The sequence below is a fragment of the Passer domesticus genome, chromosome 6 (genome assembly GCF_036417665.1).
Source record: "Passer domesticus isolate bPasDom1 chromosome 6, bPasDom1.hap1, whole genome shotgun sequence".
Lineage (NCBI taxonomy): Eukaryota > Metazoa > Chordata > Aves > Passeriformes > Passeridae > Passer > Passer domesticus.
Genome location: NC_087479.1, coordinates 17,191,233 through 17,207,403, shown reverse-complemented (window position 1 = coordinate 17,207,403; position 16,171 = coordinate 17,191,233). Strand labels below are relative to the sequence as shown.

The 16,171-nt window shown below is 38.5% G+C and overlaps 1 protein-coding gene across 4 annotated transcripts in view; it reads left to right on the top strand.

Annotated features, from left to right (window-relative positions):
* TDP1 (tyrosyl-DNA phosphodiesterase 1) overlaps positions 1-16,171 on the top strand; it is a 40,621-nt gene that overhangs the window by 3,638 nt on the left and 20,812 nt on the right. For all 4 annotated transcript variants that reach the window (XM_064423611.1, XM_064423615.1, XM_064423614.1 and 1 more), the window contains exons 5-12: positions 1,766-1,862; positions 2,946-2,980; positions 4,054-4,146; positions 5,645-5,815; positions 7,383-7,461; positions 10,236-10,421; positions 11,170-11,218; positions 13,402-13,468. In XM_064423611.1, coding sequence (XP_064279681.1) covers positions 1,766-1,862; positions 2,946-2,980; positions 4,054-4,146; positions 5,645-5,815; positions 7,383-7,461; positions 10,236-10,421; positions 11,170-11,218; positions 13,402-13,468 — 777 coding nt within the window. The remainder of the gene's footprint in view (positions 1-1,765; positions 1,863-2,945; positions 2,981-4,053; positions 4,147-5,644; positions 5,816-7,382; positions 7,462-10,235; positions 10,422-11,169; positions 11,219-13,401; positions 13,469-16,171) is intronic.

Here is a 16,171-nt window from a genome sequence, read left to right as displayed (position 1 = left end):
TCTTCTCTTATTCCACAGCTGTAGTTCTCTTGATTTCTTGACTCTTTTCAAGACTGGAAAATAGAGTTCAGGATAGCTGGTTTCTGATTGTTACTAGTTAACACTGAGGAGGTCCCACTGTGGGCCTCAATGAGATGGCACTAGATGACTGTAAAGATGGAACAAGAAGCTTTTTGCCATACAGTTTACTGAGTCAAGAGCCAGATAGTGCAAGAGAAAGGAGAGAATGTAGGAAGGGCACAAGAAAACTGTGTGGAAAGGATCAGAATGATTTAATGGATGTGATATAGTAAATTGATGGGTATTGTCATAAAAGCAGCACTTGTTTGATTGAAATTCCTTTCTGATAATTGCAAAGTCCTGCAGATGAAGTGAGCATATAATGTGCCTTTTTAAATTTCATTTTGCTGGAAGTGCAGTAGAACCAGAGTTCACAGAATGGGTAAGGTTGGAAAGGACCACATTGGGTTGAGCAGCACACCATTCCTTGTGGGATCCTCCACCACATCTGTCAGAAAGCTGTCATCAATGCTTTCAAGGAACTTTTGTACTGTTTATGCTTTGCTGTGTTGCTTTTCCAGCACACGTCAGAGTAGTTAGTCCCCCACAAGAACCAGGGTCTGAGGCTGCTTGTACTGCTGCTGTGGAAGGCTTCATCCACTTAGTCCTGCTGATCAGGTGGCAGGCAGCAAACCACCCACAACAGTGTCACTCCTACTCATTTGGTTTTTTAATCCTAACCCATAACATCTTGATTGTTGTGTTCCAAGTGTTGCCTCATGTAGGGGGCAACTCCACTACTGCACCTTCCTGTCTGTCCTAAACAGCATGTAGCCCTTCATGACAATATTCCAGTTGTGTGAGCTATCCCGCCATGTCTCTAATTGCATTAAGATCAAAGACCTGTGACTTCATACAGCTCTCCAGTTCCTCCTGTTTGTTCCCTGTACTACGGTATCCAGGTGCTTTTTGGAAGTATTTGGGTGTGCCAGTACCCCATATGGATGCCCCATAGTCCTGTCTTGTGATTATGTATTTGGCTGCTTCTGCTTTGTGAAGTTATCTCCATCCTGTCCAGTCATTCCCTGTAACTGGCAGGAGAGAAGAGAACACAACTTTTGCTCCAGATGTCTTGTCCCGAGGCCCTCTTGCTTGTCTGCTGTCTTGTTAGGACTTTGTTGGTACTCACTTGAAAAACCCATAATAATCAGTGGGCTGAGTTTTCTTGGTGATCCAGTCTCTTACCTCTACCTCAGGGAGGCAACACCCCTCCCTATGGATTAGGTCTGCTTGGCAGGACCAAAAGTTTGCTTTTAGGAAGTGAACACCAAATTACTGCCAGAATAGACCCTCTCCTTTTCCCTATCAATGTTCCACCTTCTCTGTAAGATAGTAATTACTAAATTGTCTTAGATCCACATTGTGTATATTGGTGCTTTTGAGAGTATACATTTGTCTGTTTTGAGCTCTCGGGAAAGTTTCTTTCACGATCTTGTATTAAGAGTTTTTATTTTGGTGCCTGCTTTACTCCACACTTCCTGTTTCCCCCTTTTTTTTTCTGCTACAACTTTACAGTGTCTGTTGTTTAGAGGTTCTATTGTAGTTATTGCTTTTTTGAGTTAGTTAATAAGGCATATTGATTTCAGTGCCATCTTTCTGCTGGACTGTCAAGTTTAAGGGCCAGATAGCCTAAACCATTCCTTCATGTAGCTATGGTAATTGCTGATTCACTTGATGTTTTAATGGAAATCTCCTTTTGTTTAAGGAAGAAGCCATTGCTGATAGTTCATGGGGAGAAGAGAGAATCCAAAGCTGAACTAATTGCACAAGCACGGCCTTATGAGAATATTAGCTTTTGTCAGGTAATTAACATTTGTATCATCCTTTGGTTGAAGTTAAGCCATCTCTTACACTCCAAGTCTTCTTACTGATGAAAAGACACACCTTATGTGAGAAGTTTTTTGTTACACTTTGAGGAATAGCCATACCAGGACATGGTAACAGTGTATGGTAGGCTTCACCCACAAAAGTTTGTACAGAACAGCTGCCCACAGGAATGTTATATGCTCACAGAAGAGCTGCTCACCTTCTCCGTTGTCGTGTTACATTCAAGTTCTTACAGTGGCTGAAAAGGAAGCGTTGGGTTTATTTTGTAAAATACAGAACTTAGTCCTAGTGTCACTATAATCTTAAATCTCATCAAAGAGTTATTATTTCTCAAACATGTTTTACACAAGAAAAGGCTGATACAAATAATCTCGTAATACTGTTAAAATCGCTGTGAGAATGCTTCCTGGCACGTGCCATTTTATCTCTGATGTTATGTTCATTGTTTTGCTGTCCCTAACTGGTGAAGCCATTGGCTTCATCCTGGGGGAGGGTGTGCCTATGGCAACTTGCCAGTGTTTCAAGATTTTGTCAGGTGAAGTATATTAATAATCATGGGGACACTGTGCTCTTTGTTAGGAGGAGAATGATCTTGGAATTTTGTTCTCTTTGAAACAGTCTGGTAATCCTGAGTTTCCTGCTGAATGTGGACCCAGTACTGCAGGTGTGTCCTCACTGATGTTCAGCAGTGGGGAAGCATCCCCTCCCTTGACCTGCTGTCAGCCCTCCTTCTAATGCAGGCCAGGACCCTGTTAGTCATCTTTCATGCAAGGCACGTTGCTGGCTTCTGTTTTGGTGTCCAGCAGGAGCCTTGAGTTATTTTCTGCTGACTGTTTCTGAAAATGCTGCTAGTAAGAGAGGTACAAATTCTGGAACAGTTCCAGCAAGAGTTGCATTACTGTTTAAAATCTAGCGTGTAGAAAGTGGAGAGTGCATTAGAATTATGGAGAAGGAAGGAAATGTACTTTGTGATCTGTCCACTAGAGAGCAGTGAAATGAAACAAAATAAGAAGCAATGCACAATAGCAATTTTTAATGATCAACTTTTAATTTTGTAGGCTAAACTGGATATTGCATTTGGAACTCACCATACGTAAGTAACGCTATGAAGCAGAAAGGTCTGCAGCAAAACTGGCTTTTGTAGAAATTGTTGAGTCTTAAAGCTTCCATAAACATCTTCAATTTAGAGATGACAGGATTGTTCTAGTTTAATGAGACAAATTAGTTATTGAGTAGATACGAGATGTGCAAGTTAAACACTTGAAGTTGAACTGGTCTAAGACAGGTGGACTGCAGGTCCTGGCTCTTAACTCATGCCTTAATACCAAAACTGTAATTCAAACTTGTTCAGTCATAGGCAGGACTGACACAACACTGGTTTACTGATCACGTTTTTCAGTTCCTATGGAGGAGCTGGAAAAAACTAGCAAATCTGGGGGTCTTCTCAGGAAAAAAACTTGAACTGGATGTAATAGGAGTGTCTCAAAGTGAGTTTTGCAGATGGAAATCTAGAGAAAAGAACAGATCTTAAGTTTTAGCAAAGACTGAGTTCAGTTTAGGTTTCAGATCTCATCCTTTGGGATTACATGGATATGCTGCCTTTACACAGCTAATGAAAACTTGGGTGTGAAAATCTGAGCAATTTTTTTATAAAAGGTACAGATATGTATGTTTATCTCAGTTACTAGTTTGAAAATTCCTTTCTGCTGTAGCTTAATAGTTATGATAAATAGCTTTTTTGCCATCACAATGGTTAGCTGTATACATACCTTCTTTTAAGATAAAAGTCAGTTAAAGTAATTAGGTTTTAATAAATTCAGTTATCAGTAAAGGCCTTTCAGTGTTCCTTAATTCTTTTTCTGACTGTCTGCAAAGAGATAAGTGTCTAAAGAGCTATGCAAATATAGGAAGTGTTCTGCAAATATTCCCTCTGTTGTGGGTAATCAGTTGCATGAGATGTTATGCTGTACTCTGGAATAAAATATATGGGGATAGTCTAATGACTGCCGTGTGAGCTTGACATGCACGTGAAGTCTTAAGTGCTTGTGTGATGCAGAACATATATTTGCAAATAATTACCTTGGAGCCTTTTAATGATTTGCTAATTTATCTCCTACTCTCAGTGTACTTGAAATAAATGAAGAGTTATATGTATTTTTTTTAAAGGAAAATGATGTTGTTGCTGTATGAAGAAGGACTTCGAGTTGTGATACATACATCCAATCTTATTGCTGAGGATTGGCACCAGAAAACTCAGGGGTAAGCAACAATCCCTACCAGGTGAATGTTTAATACTTTCCATAGGTATTTGCTTCTGCTGGAGATGGGATATTAGGTGATCTAGTGTTGCAAGCCTTACACTCTTAAGATAGAGCAATTCTAAAACGAAAATTTTAAAAGTTGGACTTAGAGTGCTAGTGGCTGTCTAGGTCTCAATTTTACTTGCTTTCTCCTGTAGAAAAAACTGTGTGCCTAGTTGGCTGATAGTTTAAAATCAGTCTGATACAAAATTTTATTGTGCTGTCTCTTTATGAAAAAACTTTGTAGCTATAAAGTACCATTTATATAGGTCTGAAGCAGCTGTTTAAATAAAACTTGTGTTAATACTGCAAGCATAATGTGGATGTGCAAATGTTCTGCTTTTGTTGTGACTGTCTAGAATGTGGTCTAATAAATGTTGGGTATTATTTGTTCTGTAATACAGTAGATGACCTAGTATTCACCAGAAAGGAAATACCTTTCCTGGGAAGGTATTTTTTCCCTGTTTTATTTTTTGGTAGAGGTCTTTAAACTTAATGACCAACTTAGGACATAGTTTTGTTGAGAGCACAAAAAAAAAAAAAACAAGATTAAGTGGCATGTTGATATAACTCAAACTTTTCAGTTTTTTGACTGTTTTTATGGGACCATTTTTTTTAGTTAAATTACCACAATAAATCAGGGTATGAAATTTCAAACTAATGGAAAGTTGCTTTTCAGAGGTTACTGTCACTTTGACATCCATTTTGCTGCCATTAAACAGGGGTTTTGAGACTTTCCTTGTCTGAGACAAGCTCTTTGAGTGGCAAGAATAGACACTGATTTTTTGCCCTTAAATCTTATGGGTGGCTGTCATATCTTATGGCAGTGTTATGGCAGTTAGCTTTTCAGAAATCTAAGGCATGAAAATACCTATTGGGAATCTTAACAAGTTCCCCTACTTGTCAAATATGAGAAATAGTTTTCTTTTTTAGCTTTTGCATACTGCAGTGTTATGCAGGATCACGATATGGTGGTTCTGAATTTCAAAGGGTAGTATCAACCCGTTGTAAAGTTGAAAATGCAGAGTCTTTGATTCCCATGGCTGCAGTAATGTGTGAGTGGAAAGAAATGCTAAATGTTTTCCCTGGTGGTGCCCATCCTATTTACTCTGATGGAGGTTCTTGAGATGCAACCTATTATTGTGGGCTACTCTTCAAATATATAAACCTTTCAGATGCTTTCATTGCTGGTTTTCTAGGCAGTTGCACAAAGCAGTAGTTTAGCAGAACACATTGCAGCGTTCTATGCCTATAGAAAATGTTGATGAAAGGACTGATGGTTGCCAAGTCTGAGCCTGACCAGTTAGTACAGACTTTGTAGTTAGTATCACAGTGAATCTGACAAGTATTTGTTTTGGACCTTCAGATATGTTTTACTCACATACTAAACTCACATGTTATTAATGCATGGTGTGCTTGTTTATATGGCTGAATTTTTTCATTTTTTTCTTTTTAAGAATATGGCTAAGCCCTTTGTATCCAAGGCTACCTAAGGGAGCATCTGGTACTGCTGGTGAATCTGCAACTAATTTTAAATCTGACCTAATAAGTTACTTGGCAGCTTACAATTCTCCTGCACTCAAAGAATGGATAGATCTGATTCAAGAACATGATTTATCAGAAACAAGGTATGTATAATCTTAAGTTTTTTGCGACTTGCACGTGTGGGGTTTTTTGGTATTTTTTCCTAGAAATTAAATGTCTGTGTCAGGATCTGTTAGAACTCATGCTTATTTTGTAAGGTAATCTTGTGTCAGGCTTGAGTGTTCAAACATGACTGTGTGGTTTTAAAAATTTTCTCATATGTAGATTATATCAAATAGACCAACTTCTCTAGTTTTATGAGCATGCATTTTAAAAGAACACAGCTGCACCAGCAGCAACTTTATAGAGGGTAGCTATAAAGCAATAAGGACTTGGTTTCATTTAAGCCAGTCTGGCTCAAGTATTTACTCCAGTAATATTACCAGTGGAAAAAAAAAGACCTCTGTTGTATAGGGTTTGTCATGTGAGAGAGAGCATATAAGTAAAGGTTACTGGAATGAGGATTTAGTTCAGAATAGGTTTCTGTTTGTAAGGCAGAGTTTAATCAACATACATATCTGTAGAATTTTGGAATAGTTTTGGTGGGCAATGTTGTACCTAACTGGTCTTTGAATAGTCTTAGCTAATATCACATTGCTGATATTACTCAAAAATAATTCAGGATACTTAATTTACTTCTAATAAGTAGTTGCACTTGTATGAGCATTTACTTCAGAAAGTGTAGATCTCCCTGGCAACTTAATTGCTGTTTTGCAATGTGAACAAAAATTGTTGAAAATAAATGCTAAAAATGGTCACATACTGTGGTGGTAATAGAGACTGAAACCTTGTCTAGTTTGTAAATTAAAAAACGTTTTTATCTTTATACGGAGTCTTAAAAGATTGGAGGGAGTAAAAAAAAAAGTATGTACTTTTTAATCAGGTGAGCTAACAGCTGCTCTGATTGCATTGACCATCAGCATGAGTTAAAACAGATGAGTTGAGCCGTAGCTGATAGGAATTTATGCATGTGATAGGAAAGTTACTTGTTAGGATAGGGATTGCCATTTTATGTGCTGTAGGGGGCATTCAGTCATGAATAAAGTTAGGCATGAGATGTATGCAGTAGGGAGCAGCTTCTTAGAGCTGCCTGTTGTAACTTCAGGCAGGTCTCTTCCCTCTTTTCAGGGCAAAGTCAAATAGGTTATTAAACCCATTATTAGGAAGTGTTGAAAAAGCTGTACTTTGCATCTGAACTATTAGGTGCCCAAATGAAAACTCCTACCTGAATCTGCTGATTTGGATGTAGCAGTAGATTGGCTTTACTCAAAATTACGTGCCCAGTTATGTGCCAAACGAGCTATTTATGCATATTGCCAGCATTATCCATCTTCTGCATTTTTGCACACTGAAAAAGATCTAGTTCTTGTCTCTGCTGTAGAACAGCCTGGTGATATATGACAGCCATACAGGAGGCTGATAATAAATTATACAGCTGAAAGAAAATCCACTTTTCTTTGTATTATAAATCCCACAAGAGACATTAAATATTTCTGGTTGCACTTGCGTGTTCAATCTTGCTGGTAAGTTTTACTTAAATACCTTGCTACTTTACAAACCAAAGCACTTGAGATCTACAAAAATTTGTTGGGTTTTTTTTTCTATTTTTAGAGTGTATCTGCTTGGTTCTACCCCTGGACGATATCAAGGCAATGATAAAGAAAAGTGGGGACATCTTAGGCTCAGAAAGGTACCACAACTGTAACCTTTATTGTTAATATCCTTTAAGATGTAAATAGAATTTTGGACAGAATTCTTCAGTTCCTTCCAATTTTTCCAGCTGTCATCAGTCTTTTACATTGTTACAGTAAAAGTTAGCAATAACATATATAAGCTTGCAACTTAGAAGTTAACTTAATCTGTCTACTGATGAAAAGTACAATAAAAAATGCTTTTATAAGTACATTGGTAATAAAAAGAGACTAATGAAAATCTCCATAATTTATGCAGTGGGAGACATAGGGACAAAGGATGAGGCAAAGGCTGAGGTGCTTGATGCCTTCTTTGCCTCTGTCTTTAACAGCAGGACCTGTTCTCCATGTGTCCAGCTCCCCAGGCTGGAAGACAGGGACAGAGAGCAGAATGAAACCCCCATAACCCAAGGGGAACCTGTCAATCGCCTGCTGCTGCACTGAAATGGACACAAGTCCATGGGACCAAATGGGATCCACTGAGGGAGCTGGCAGAAGTGCTCATTTACCCACTTTCAGTCATTTATCAGCTGTTCTGGCTAACTGGGCAGATCCGTGTTGCCTGGATACCCAGGTCATTAGGCCCAATGAGCATGAAAGGCAGGTCCTGCTTGGCTAATCTGATTTCCTTCTGTGACAGCCTAGTGGGTGAGGGAAAGGCTGTGGATGTTGTCTACCTGAACATTAGTAAAACCTTCATACTCAATTCTCCTGGAGGAACCTGGTTGCTCCTGGTCTGGATGGGTGCACTGATTGCTGGGTAAAAAATTGACTGGTGGCAGATCTTAGAAAGTGGTGAATGGAGTTACACCCAGCTAGCAGACAGTCACAAGTGGTGTTCCCCAGGGCTCCTTATCGAGCCCACCAAGTTGGAGGGGAGTGTTGATCTGCTGGGGGGTAGGAAGGTTCTACAGAGGGATCTGGGCAGGTTGGATTGATGAGTGAAGACCAACTGTGTGAGGTTCAACAAGACCATGTGCTGGCTGCTGCATTTGAGTCACAGCAGCCCCATGCAGCACTACAGGCTGGGGCAGAGTGGCTGGAAAGCTGCCTGGTGGAACAGGGCCTGGGGGGGTGCTGGTTGACAACAGCTGGATGTGAGCCAGTGTGTGGCCAAGAAGGCCAATGGCATCCTGGCCAGTGTCAGCAGTAGTGTGGCCAGGAGTAGGGCAAGGATTTTCCTCTGTATTCAGCACTGGTGAGGCCACACCATGAGTGCTGTGTTTTGGGCCTCTGATGACAAGAAAGACACTGAAGTGCTGGAGTGTGTCCAGACAAGGGCAGCAGAGCTGGTGGAGGGTCTGGACCATAGCACTGATGAGAAGCAGCTCAGGGAGTTGGGAGGTGTTCAGCCTGGAGAAAAAAGGGCTCAGGAAGACCTTAATGCTCTCCACAGCTACTTGAAAGGAGGATGTAGCTGGGGTTGGTTTCTTCTCCCCAGTAACAAGTGATAGGACAAGAGGAAATGGCCTCAAGTTGTGCCAGGGAGGTAAAGTTTGGATATTAAGGAAAATTCCTTCAAAGTCTGCCAAGTATTGAAACAGGCTGCCCAGGGAGGTTTTGGAGTCACCATCCTTGAAGATACTTAACAGATGTGTAGGTGTGGGACTTAGGATATGGTTAGGGGTGAATATGACAGTATTATGTTAATAGTTGAACTCTGTCTTCAGAGGTCTTATGCTTATTTAGGTAAGCTGTAATGGTAAATCTTCAAGATTACCATATATCAAGTTTGCATGGACCCTTCTTGTTTGGTTTGGACCCTTAATTTTGTTGGGTTTTTTTTTGTTGTGCTTTTTCAGAATTTGGTGAGGTATTTAATGTTATCTATTAAATATTTCTCATAATTGAAGAATTTTTAACCTGCACCTCCTGCTGATGTGGCATTATTTCAAATACTGTCATGAATTTTATATGAAAATCTAGTGCTGTCTGTGGCAAACTTCTGTGACATACAGAATATTTATGTATCACATTGCTTTTCATCATGAGGTTACTCTTACAGATATCCCTTTGCTCATTAAGAGCTTGTCCTTTCTGATGTTTTTTTCCTATTTAGACGTAGAATGAAGAAAAAATAAAACAGAAAAAGTTTGTAAGGGAGAAAGGTGATCTTGTGGCAAATGTTTCTGTGATTTTAAAAAGGATTTTAGTGACAATGCAGGTAGACCTGATGATACTAACATTGATGACTGAAGCCATTAGATTGTGTGTTTTCTCTAGAGGGGTAAAGGTGGCAACTATATACAATTTAATATTTGTCTATATCTGTTTTTAATGTGACTTTAAATTCCATTCACAGCTGAAGAACTCCTGTAAAAGGATCATTCCAGTTTTCTCTTCAATTGTTCTTTTTTCCCCTCTTATTGTAGACTTCTATTGTAGCTGGGTGTCATTACTTTAGGATACAAGAGGAATTTTATGGCCAACAACCACCAAATATGAAAAATATTTAGTTGTTTATTTATTGAAACTTCTGAAGCTAATGTTTCATGGTTTTAGAAAGAGCTGCTAACATTCTTTTCACCCATTATTTAATGGTTGGCTTTAGTGCTTTTGGATAAAAGTGGTGATGTTTAATCTTCTCTTGAAGTGAGTTTATTTGGAAAGCCTGTTGTTTTTGTTTTATTGCAAAGTTAAATATGTAGTATCAATGTTAATCTCCTTCATTATCAGAAGTAAGTTATAGAGGATTTATTATATCAAAAGTGATATCAAACTGATTAAGGTATTCTGTGTGTAATTCTAACAGTGTTTTAATTCCCCTCACCAGCTTTTGAAGGAGCATGCTGTGTCAATACCAGCACAGGAATCCTGGCCTCTTGTTGGACAGTTCTCAAGCATTGGTTCCATGGGAGCTGATGGGTCCAAGTGGCTGTGCTCGGAGTTCCAGGACAGTCTGGTGGCTGCAGGCAGCAGTGTGACACCTTTCCGTAAATGTGATGTCCCAATTCATTTGGTATGCTGGTGACCTTTATTTAACACTTACTCATTTGTTTTGGAAATCTTAGTCATTGTTTTGCTTTTAACTTTTGGAAGAGAGTAACAGAGTTTTCATAATGAAGTTATATATATGGCACTTAAAGCCATTTAGTTGTATGTGGTTTGCTATAAAAATGTACCATAATTTCCATCTGCATGACACTAGATTTATATCATCTCCTCAAAATTAACTTCTCATTCTATAGCTTGTCTTCCATAGGGTTTGTAGATGCAGCTGTTTTTCCTGCTGAGATGTAGCTGAATCCTTAGTCATTAATACCTTTGATTATTAGCACAATTAAGGGGAGGAGCAGAAAAGTTTGTGGCAGGAGTTTAAATCAAGGAAAAATTATGGTCAAACTATGCCTTTACCATGTGCTAATTGCCCCTGCATACTTGTATCTTCTATTTGAGGTGTGAGACTAAAATCTCATAGAATAATGTTAAGAACTGGCTTTGGCTACTGTGGAAGTTGCTGAGGCAGTATTACTTGAGACTTGCTAGCTCATTTGGTTAACTCTGTAAGAGTGGTAAATATATTAGATTTTCTGTGTTAACAGCACAATTGTAGTTGTAGACTGCAGTGTAAATTTATTAATTCTAAAAAAATGTAGCTTTTAATATTTGTTTTTTCAAGTTTTCTTTAAGGAGTTTGTTTGAAAATTGACAGCTTGTCTATTCAGAGCTGTGTTATTAAAGTTACTTTTTGTTCTACCTCCATGAAGGTTTATCCTACTGTGAACAATGTGAGGCAAAGTCTAGAAGGCTATCCTGGTAAGCAAATTAATCCCCATTTATTTGCTTTTTGTGGTCATAATGTCCTGCAAAATCACTTCAGTGGTTGATGTTAAATGAGCATGAAGTTCTCGTCTTGCTGATAATGTGATAGAATAGTTGGCAGTAGAATCTTACTGCTTTTGCTGGAGCTCTGACCCATATTGTGGTTGAATAGATAAGGTTTTATGGGCATTGGTATGTAACATTTGTCTGTCCTAGCCATGTTCATATGTCACTGTATAGGAAAACAACAACTCCTGTCCACTGCTCTTACTCCAGTCATAATTTCATTTTGGCAGAAAATTCAGGTTTGAGTGTTTCAAGTCCTCCTCTGTTTTGATTGCAGTGTCATTCTGCACATCAGATACAATGGAGGCTAAGGTGTTACTGGTCTTTTTAAAATACTGTAATATACAGCTGTTCTGTTCATTATTCCCATGTTTATTTTCATTAAGTCATATCTGTAAAAGCATAGCCCCAGCCAAAGTGAAACAGGAATGGGTACTGTAGTATTCTGATACAGGGAAGGTTCTGTTACTCAAAAACAAGTCTTCAAAAGGTCAAGGCAATTGGAAGAGATTCATGAGTACTGAAAGACAAGAATTCTTTCCTGTAGGAAGGGTAAGAAGAAGGATCTGGGGACCCGTAGGTCTGCCAGCCTCATCTTGATCCCTAGGAAGGTAATGGAACAAGGAATCCTGGAAATATTTCCAAACATATGATGGAAAAAAAGGTGACTTGGAGTAATCAGCGTAAAGGAGAAATTATGTCTAATTAACCTGATGTCATTCCATGATAAGTGGCTTGATGAATGAGGGAGTACCCCTAGATGTTGTTTAGCTTACCTTTGTCTTTAATCACCTCTAACATCTTTACGATTATGTGATTAAGTGCAGGCTGGATGAGAGGAAAGTGAGGCAATGAGAAGTTTGAATAGAGAGAGGTATGAGTGATGAAGACCTTTTGCTCTCAGGGAGGAAGAAGACCTCTGTTCTCAGAGATGGATGAGAAGAACTCTTATTTTTATGCTAGAACAGCTCATCCTTAAAGTAGTACCCCATAAGTTGACATGGCCCATGAAAGCAGCTGTGGGAAAGCTGCAAGGCATGGGAGGGGCTTTGACACTGCAACTGAATTTTCCTTTTCTGGCTGGCTGATTTGCTGTGACATTAAAGCCACGAGAGAACTGTTTCTTGTGGGGAGGTCTCCATGGCATGGCAAGAGAGACTCTTCTCCTTAAGAGAACTGAAGAAAGGCTATTTTAGAGGTGGTAAACTGACTTAAAGTCCCAGGTCTTGCCTTTTTTGTTATCAGTGGGAAAGAAAAGAGGATGTGGGGGAAGGAGAAGTGTTCTGAAGGTTATTCTGATTTCTTATTATTTTTGTTTTAATTCTATTAATAAAGTTTTCTTTATGCCCTTTAAAGTTTTGAGCCTCCTTTGCTCTCTTCCTAGTCCTTATCTTGCAGCAGCAAATGAGTAAATAATTCTAGTGGGTGAGACCCACTACACTTGATGTGTAGTGGGTCTCATTTGCAGAACAACTCTGTGTTTGTGCAAATGAGCAGTTCTGTAGACTCCTGCAGTTAGTGCATTCCTGAGAGTAGTAAAGCTTTTATAATGAGTTCTTTTGGTGTCTTCTAGGACATGTTGAATACAGTAGACTTTGCATGATGCTTTTACTACACAGCACTAATATAATTCAGTATGCCTGGCTGATTCTTCTTAAATTCATTTCAAGAAATTGCAATGTGTGTTAGCCAAAGGCCAAATCAATACAAATATCATGATAGAAGTTCTTTTAAAATAACATTGTTTGGGATTTGGAAGGTTTATTCTTTCTTCTGAAAGCTGCTTGGTTTATTTCTTCTAGTTTGTATGGGTATTGATTCCAATCTGTTGATATCAAGTGGTATCATATTAAACTACCTAAAATTCTCCCTGTATACAGTTTCTGACTTTTCCTAGTGTAAGTGTGCTGTGTAGTGTTCAGGAACTTGCTAAATTATAAGAATGGAAAGAACCCCAGCAAGTATGTATTATTTTATACTACTGGAGCACTTAAAAATTTCCTGGAAGTAACTTATGGAGGTAGGACAGATACATTATTCCCCAAGATGCTTGCTGCTTTTAGAATGTCTTTCAAAAAAATAAATGTACATGTTCTGTTTTTTTCCTGAAGCTGGTGGCTCACTTCCGTACAGTATACAGACAGCACAGAAACAGCTGTGGTTGCATTCCTATTTTCAGTAAGTAAAACTCAATTCTTTGGGGTTTTTTTTTTAAATTTCAGAGTGTATGTTTCAAGTACATTACAGTGTAATGTTTGAGTGTTAAAAGCAAATAAGTGGAAGTGGTTACAAGTATGATATTCCTAAATTCCTTAAAGGCCTTTAGTTCCTTATCTGCTGGGTCTTATCTCCAGCAGTTGGTTGAAAACATGCTGTTTACCTGTAAAAATTATATAGGATGTTACTACTGGATTTAGGTTTCTGTAAACTTTTATATAATGTTTCCTTCTCTGAACAGAAATAATGTTGCTCCTTTTTTTTTAACTTACAGTTGTATTTGACTTTCCCCACTTGTGCCTCTGTATTAATGGAATTTCAACTGAGCCACAACAGGACTAGAAAGGCTTTTTTGGTGGTTACTTTATTTTTTTCTTCTAAGTACAGCAGTCCTGCTGCAAAAGTTCTCAATCCCTTGTGGCAATATCTTTTGTTAAAGATGCCTGACATTTTCTATTAAGAATTTCTATTTCCATATGCTACTAGTTGTGCCAAATTCTAACAGTCTGACACATTCCATACCAGATATCTCCCTCAGGCTGAATTGTTAAAAACTTATGCATGTTTAGAGAACAATGGAAAAAGTTGTTTTGCAAAGATAAAAAAAATTAATAGAACTTGTAACCTCTTACAAGACCGCAACTTCCTATTCCTTTCATCAGAAACTTTTAACTCTTCTGGACGGAAGTTGCTCTGGTAAAAAAATTTACTAAGTAAGATTGTGTTCAGTTGGGTGTATATTCAGGGGACTGACATAGAATTGCTAGTGGCATAGAGCATCCTCCATTCTGGAGTGAAGGTGATTGCTGTTGTGAGCCTTGCTGGTCAATGTCTAAGGAATGGAACTCAGGCAGAAAGCATGTGAGGCTTTGTCTCCTGCCTTTAAACTGTGTCCTCTGAACGCATTCAGCAAAGGAAGAAAGCTGCAATCAGCTTGAAACTTTCAAGATTGTTCAGTCGTGATTCAAAAGAAAAAAAAAATCATAAATCTGGGGGTGTTTGTGCAGTCTTAATTCAGTTTCTGTAATCATACCTCATGAGAATCTTACGAGAAAAAAGATGTAACCTTTTTTCATTTAGTCTTATTTAGTTCACAGAATGTTACTTAATAATGATATAATTAATTGATTTATACCTTTTCAATGAGAAAATGCCCACATAGCTGTCTCCTTTGGATGTACAGGGACCTGCTCTGGCAGCAGAAGGGCTGTTTCAAGTTCATCTGTGGAATTGGCTGCAGATGGCAGTGGCCCTGCATAATTGCTCTGTCGTGACTGTCCAGATGCAGGCCCTAACCCTGCAGTAATGCAGGACAGTAGCCCTTGAGGAGGGCCTGCATGTCAACTCTTACCATAGGGCAGGAGACTGCACTTTTTATCTGTGGAACGTGGGGCACACAGAAAACAGCAGGTTTCACTAGATGTAAATACAAGATGAGCTGGTTGAAAGATTTGCTATAATGCAAGTCTTTGGGCAATGGTGGGATTACAGGAATTTAGAAAATTCTTCTTCCAACTGGAAAATAGTATGAAACCAGCAGGAAACTAGGGATTCTACCAAAGCTGCAAGGACAAAAAACCCAAATCTTTTATGCTTACAGTAAAGGAAAATGAATAACTGCTTTTTGCAAGCAGGGAGAGATTAATGGAATTGGAAGATGGTGTTCTGCAGCCTCTCAACTGAAGAGGCAGGATGTCTGCCTCAGGCACATGATTTTTTATAATGTCTGTGGGCTGTTTTTCTCTCTTCTGTCAGTTGAGTGTGTTTAACCTATAATACAACTGAGAACTTTAATTCTTAAAAAAAGTAGTGTGACTAAACTTAATATTGCTTTTACTTTTCTAATTGTAGCAAATGATGACTAGACTGCTTTGTTAAATTAGCTACTGTGTAAACAGTAATTTGCAGAGTTTTCTCTCTGGTATTATTGCTTGTTTTTCCTTCCAGTATTACTAATTTATGAGGACAGATTTGCAATTCTTAATAATTTTTGTTAATTGAGGCTTTCAAAACATTTGATCAGCTTTAATAGTAGATAAAGTATTGTATTTTAAGGTTCCTTTTAGTTGATTTGTTTTTAATATGGTGTGTCTTATGTTTGTGCAGTTACTTTGTAAAATATTTATTTTCAAAGAGTGGAAGAAGTTGGTTTGACAAGAGTTTGTTTGACATGTGCCTGACAAGTCCATAATGATTGTTCTATTAGAGCTTTGCGTGTTCTTTAGATTTAAGTTTTGAATAAGTTTTGGGTTTTCTTCTCAGTTTGCAGAAATAGTGTTGTTCCCCTAAAATCATAAAATATGAGAGACAGAGCATCTACACAGAGATCATAAGAGTTCTCTTAGGTTGAAACTAATGGTGTGAGTTGTTTTAATTTGTCTCAAACCTTGTTGCTGGTATCTTAAGATAGAAAATTCTTTCAGGATTTGAAATAAGAGAACTAAATGCTGAAAGAGGTGGTGTTGTAGAAAATTAGTTATTCCTGTCTCTGTTTATGAATTGGGTATGTCTGTACAGTTAAATTTCCAGGGCTGTGATGGTTTAGTCCTGGCCTGCAGCTCAGCACCACAAAGTCACTTAGCTGGACTCCCCCACCCTCCTTCCTACCCCCCTAGTGGGATAGGGGAGAGAATCCTAAGAGTAAAATGGGAAAACTTGTGGGTT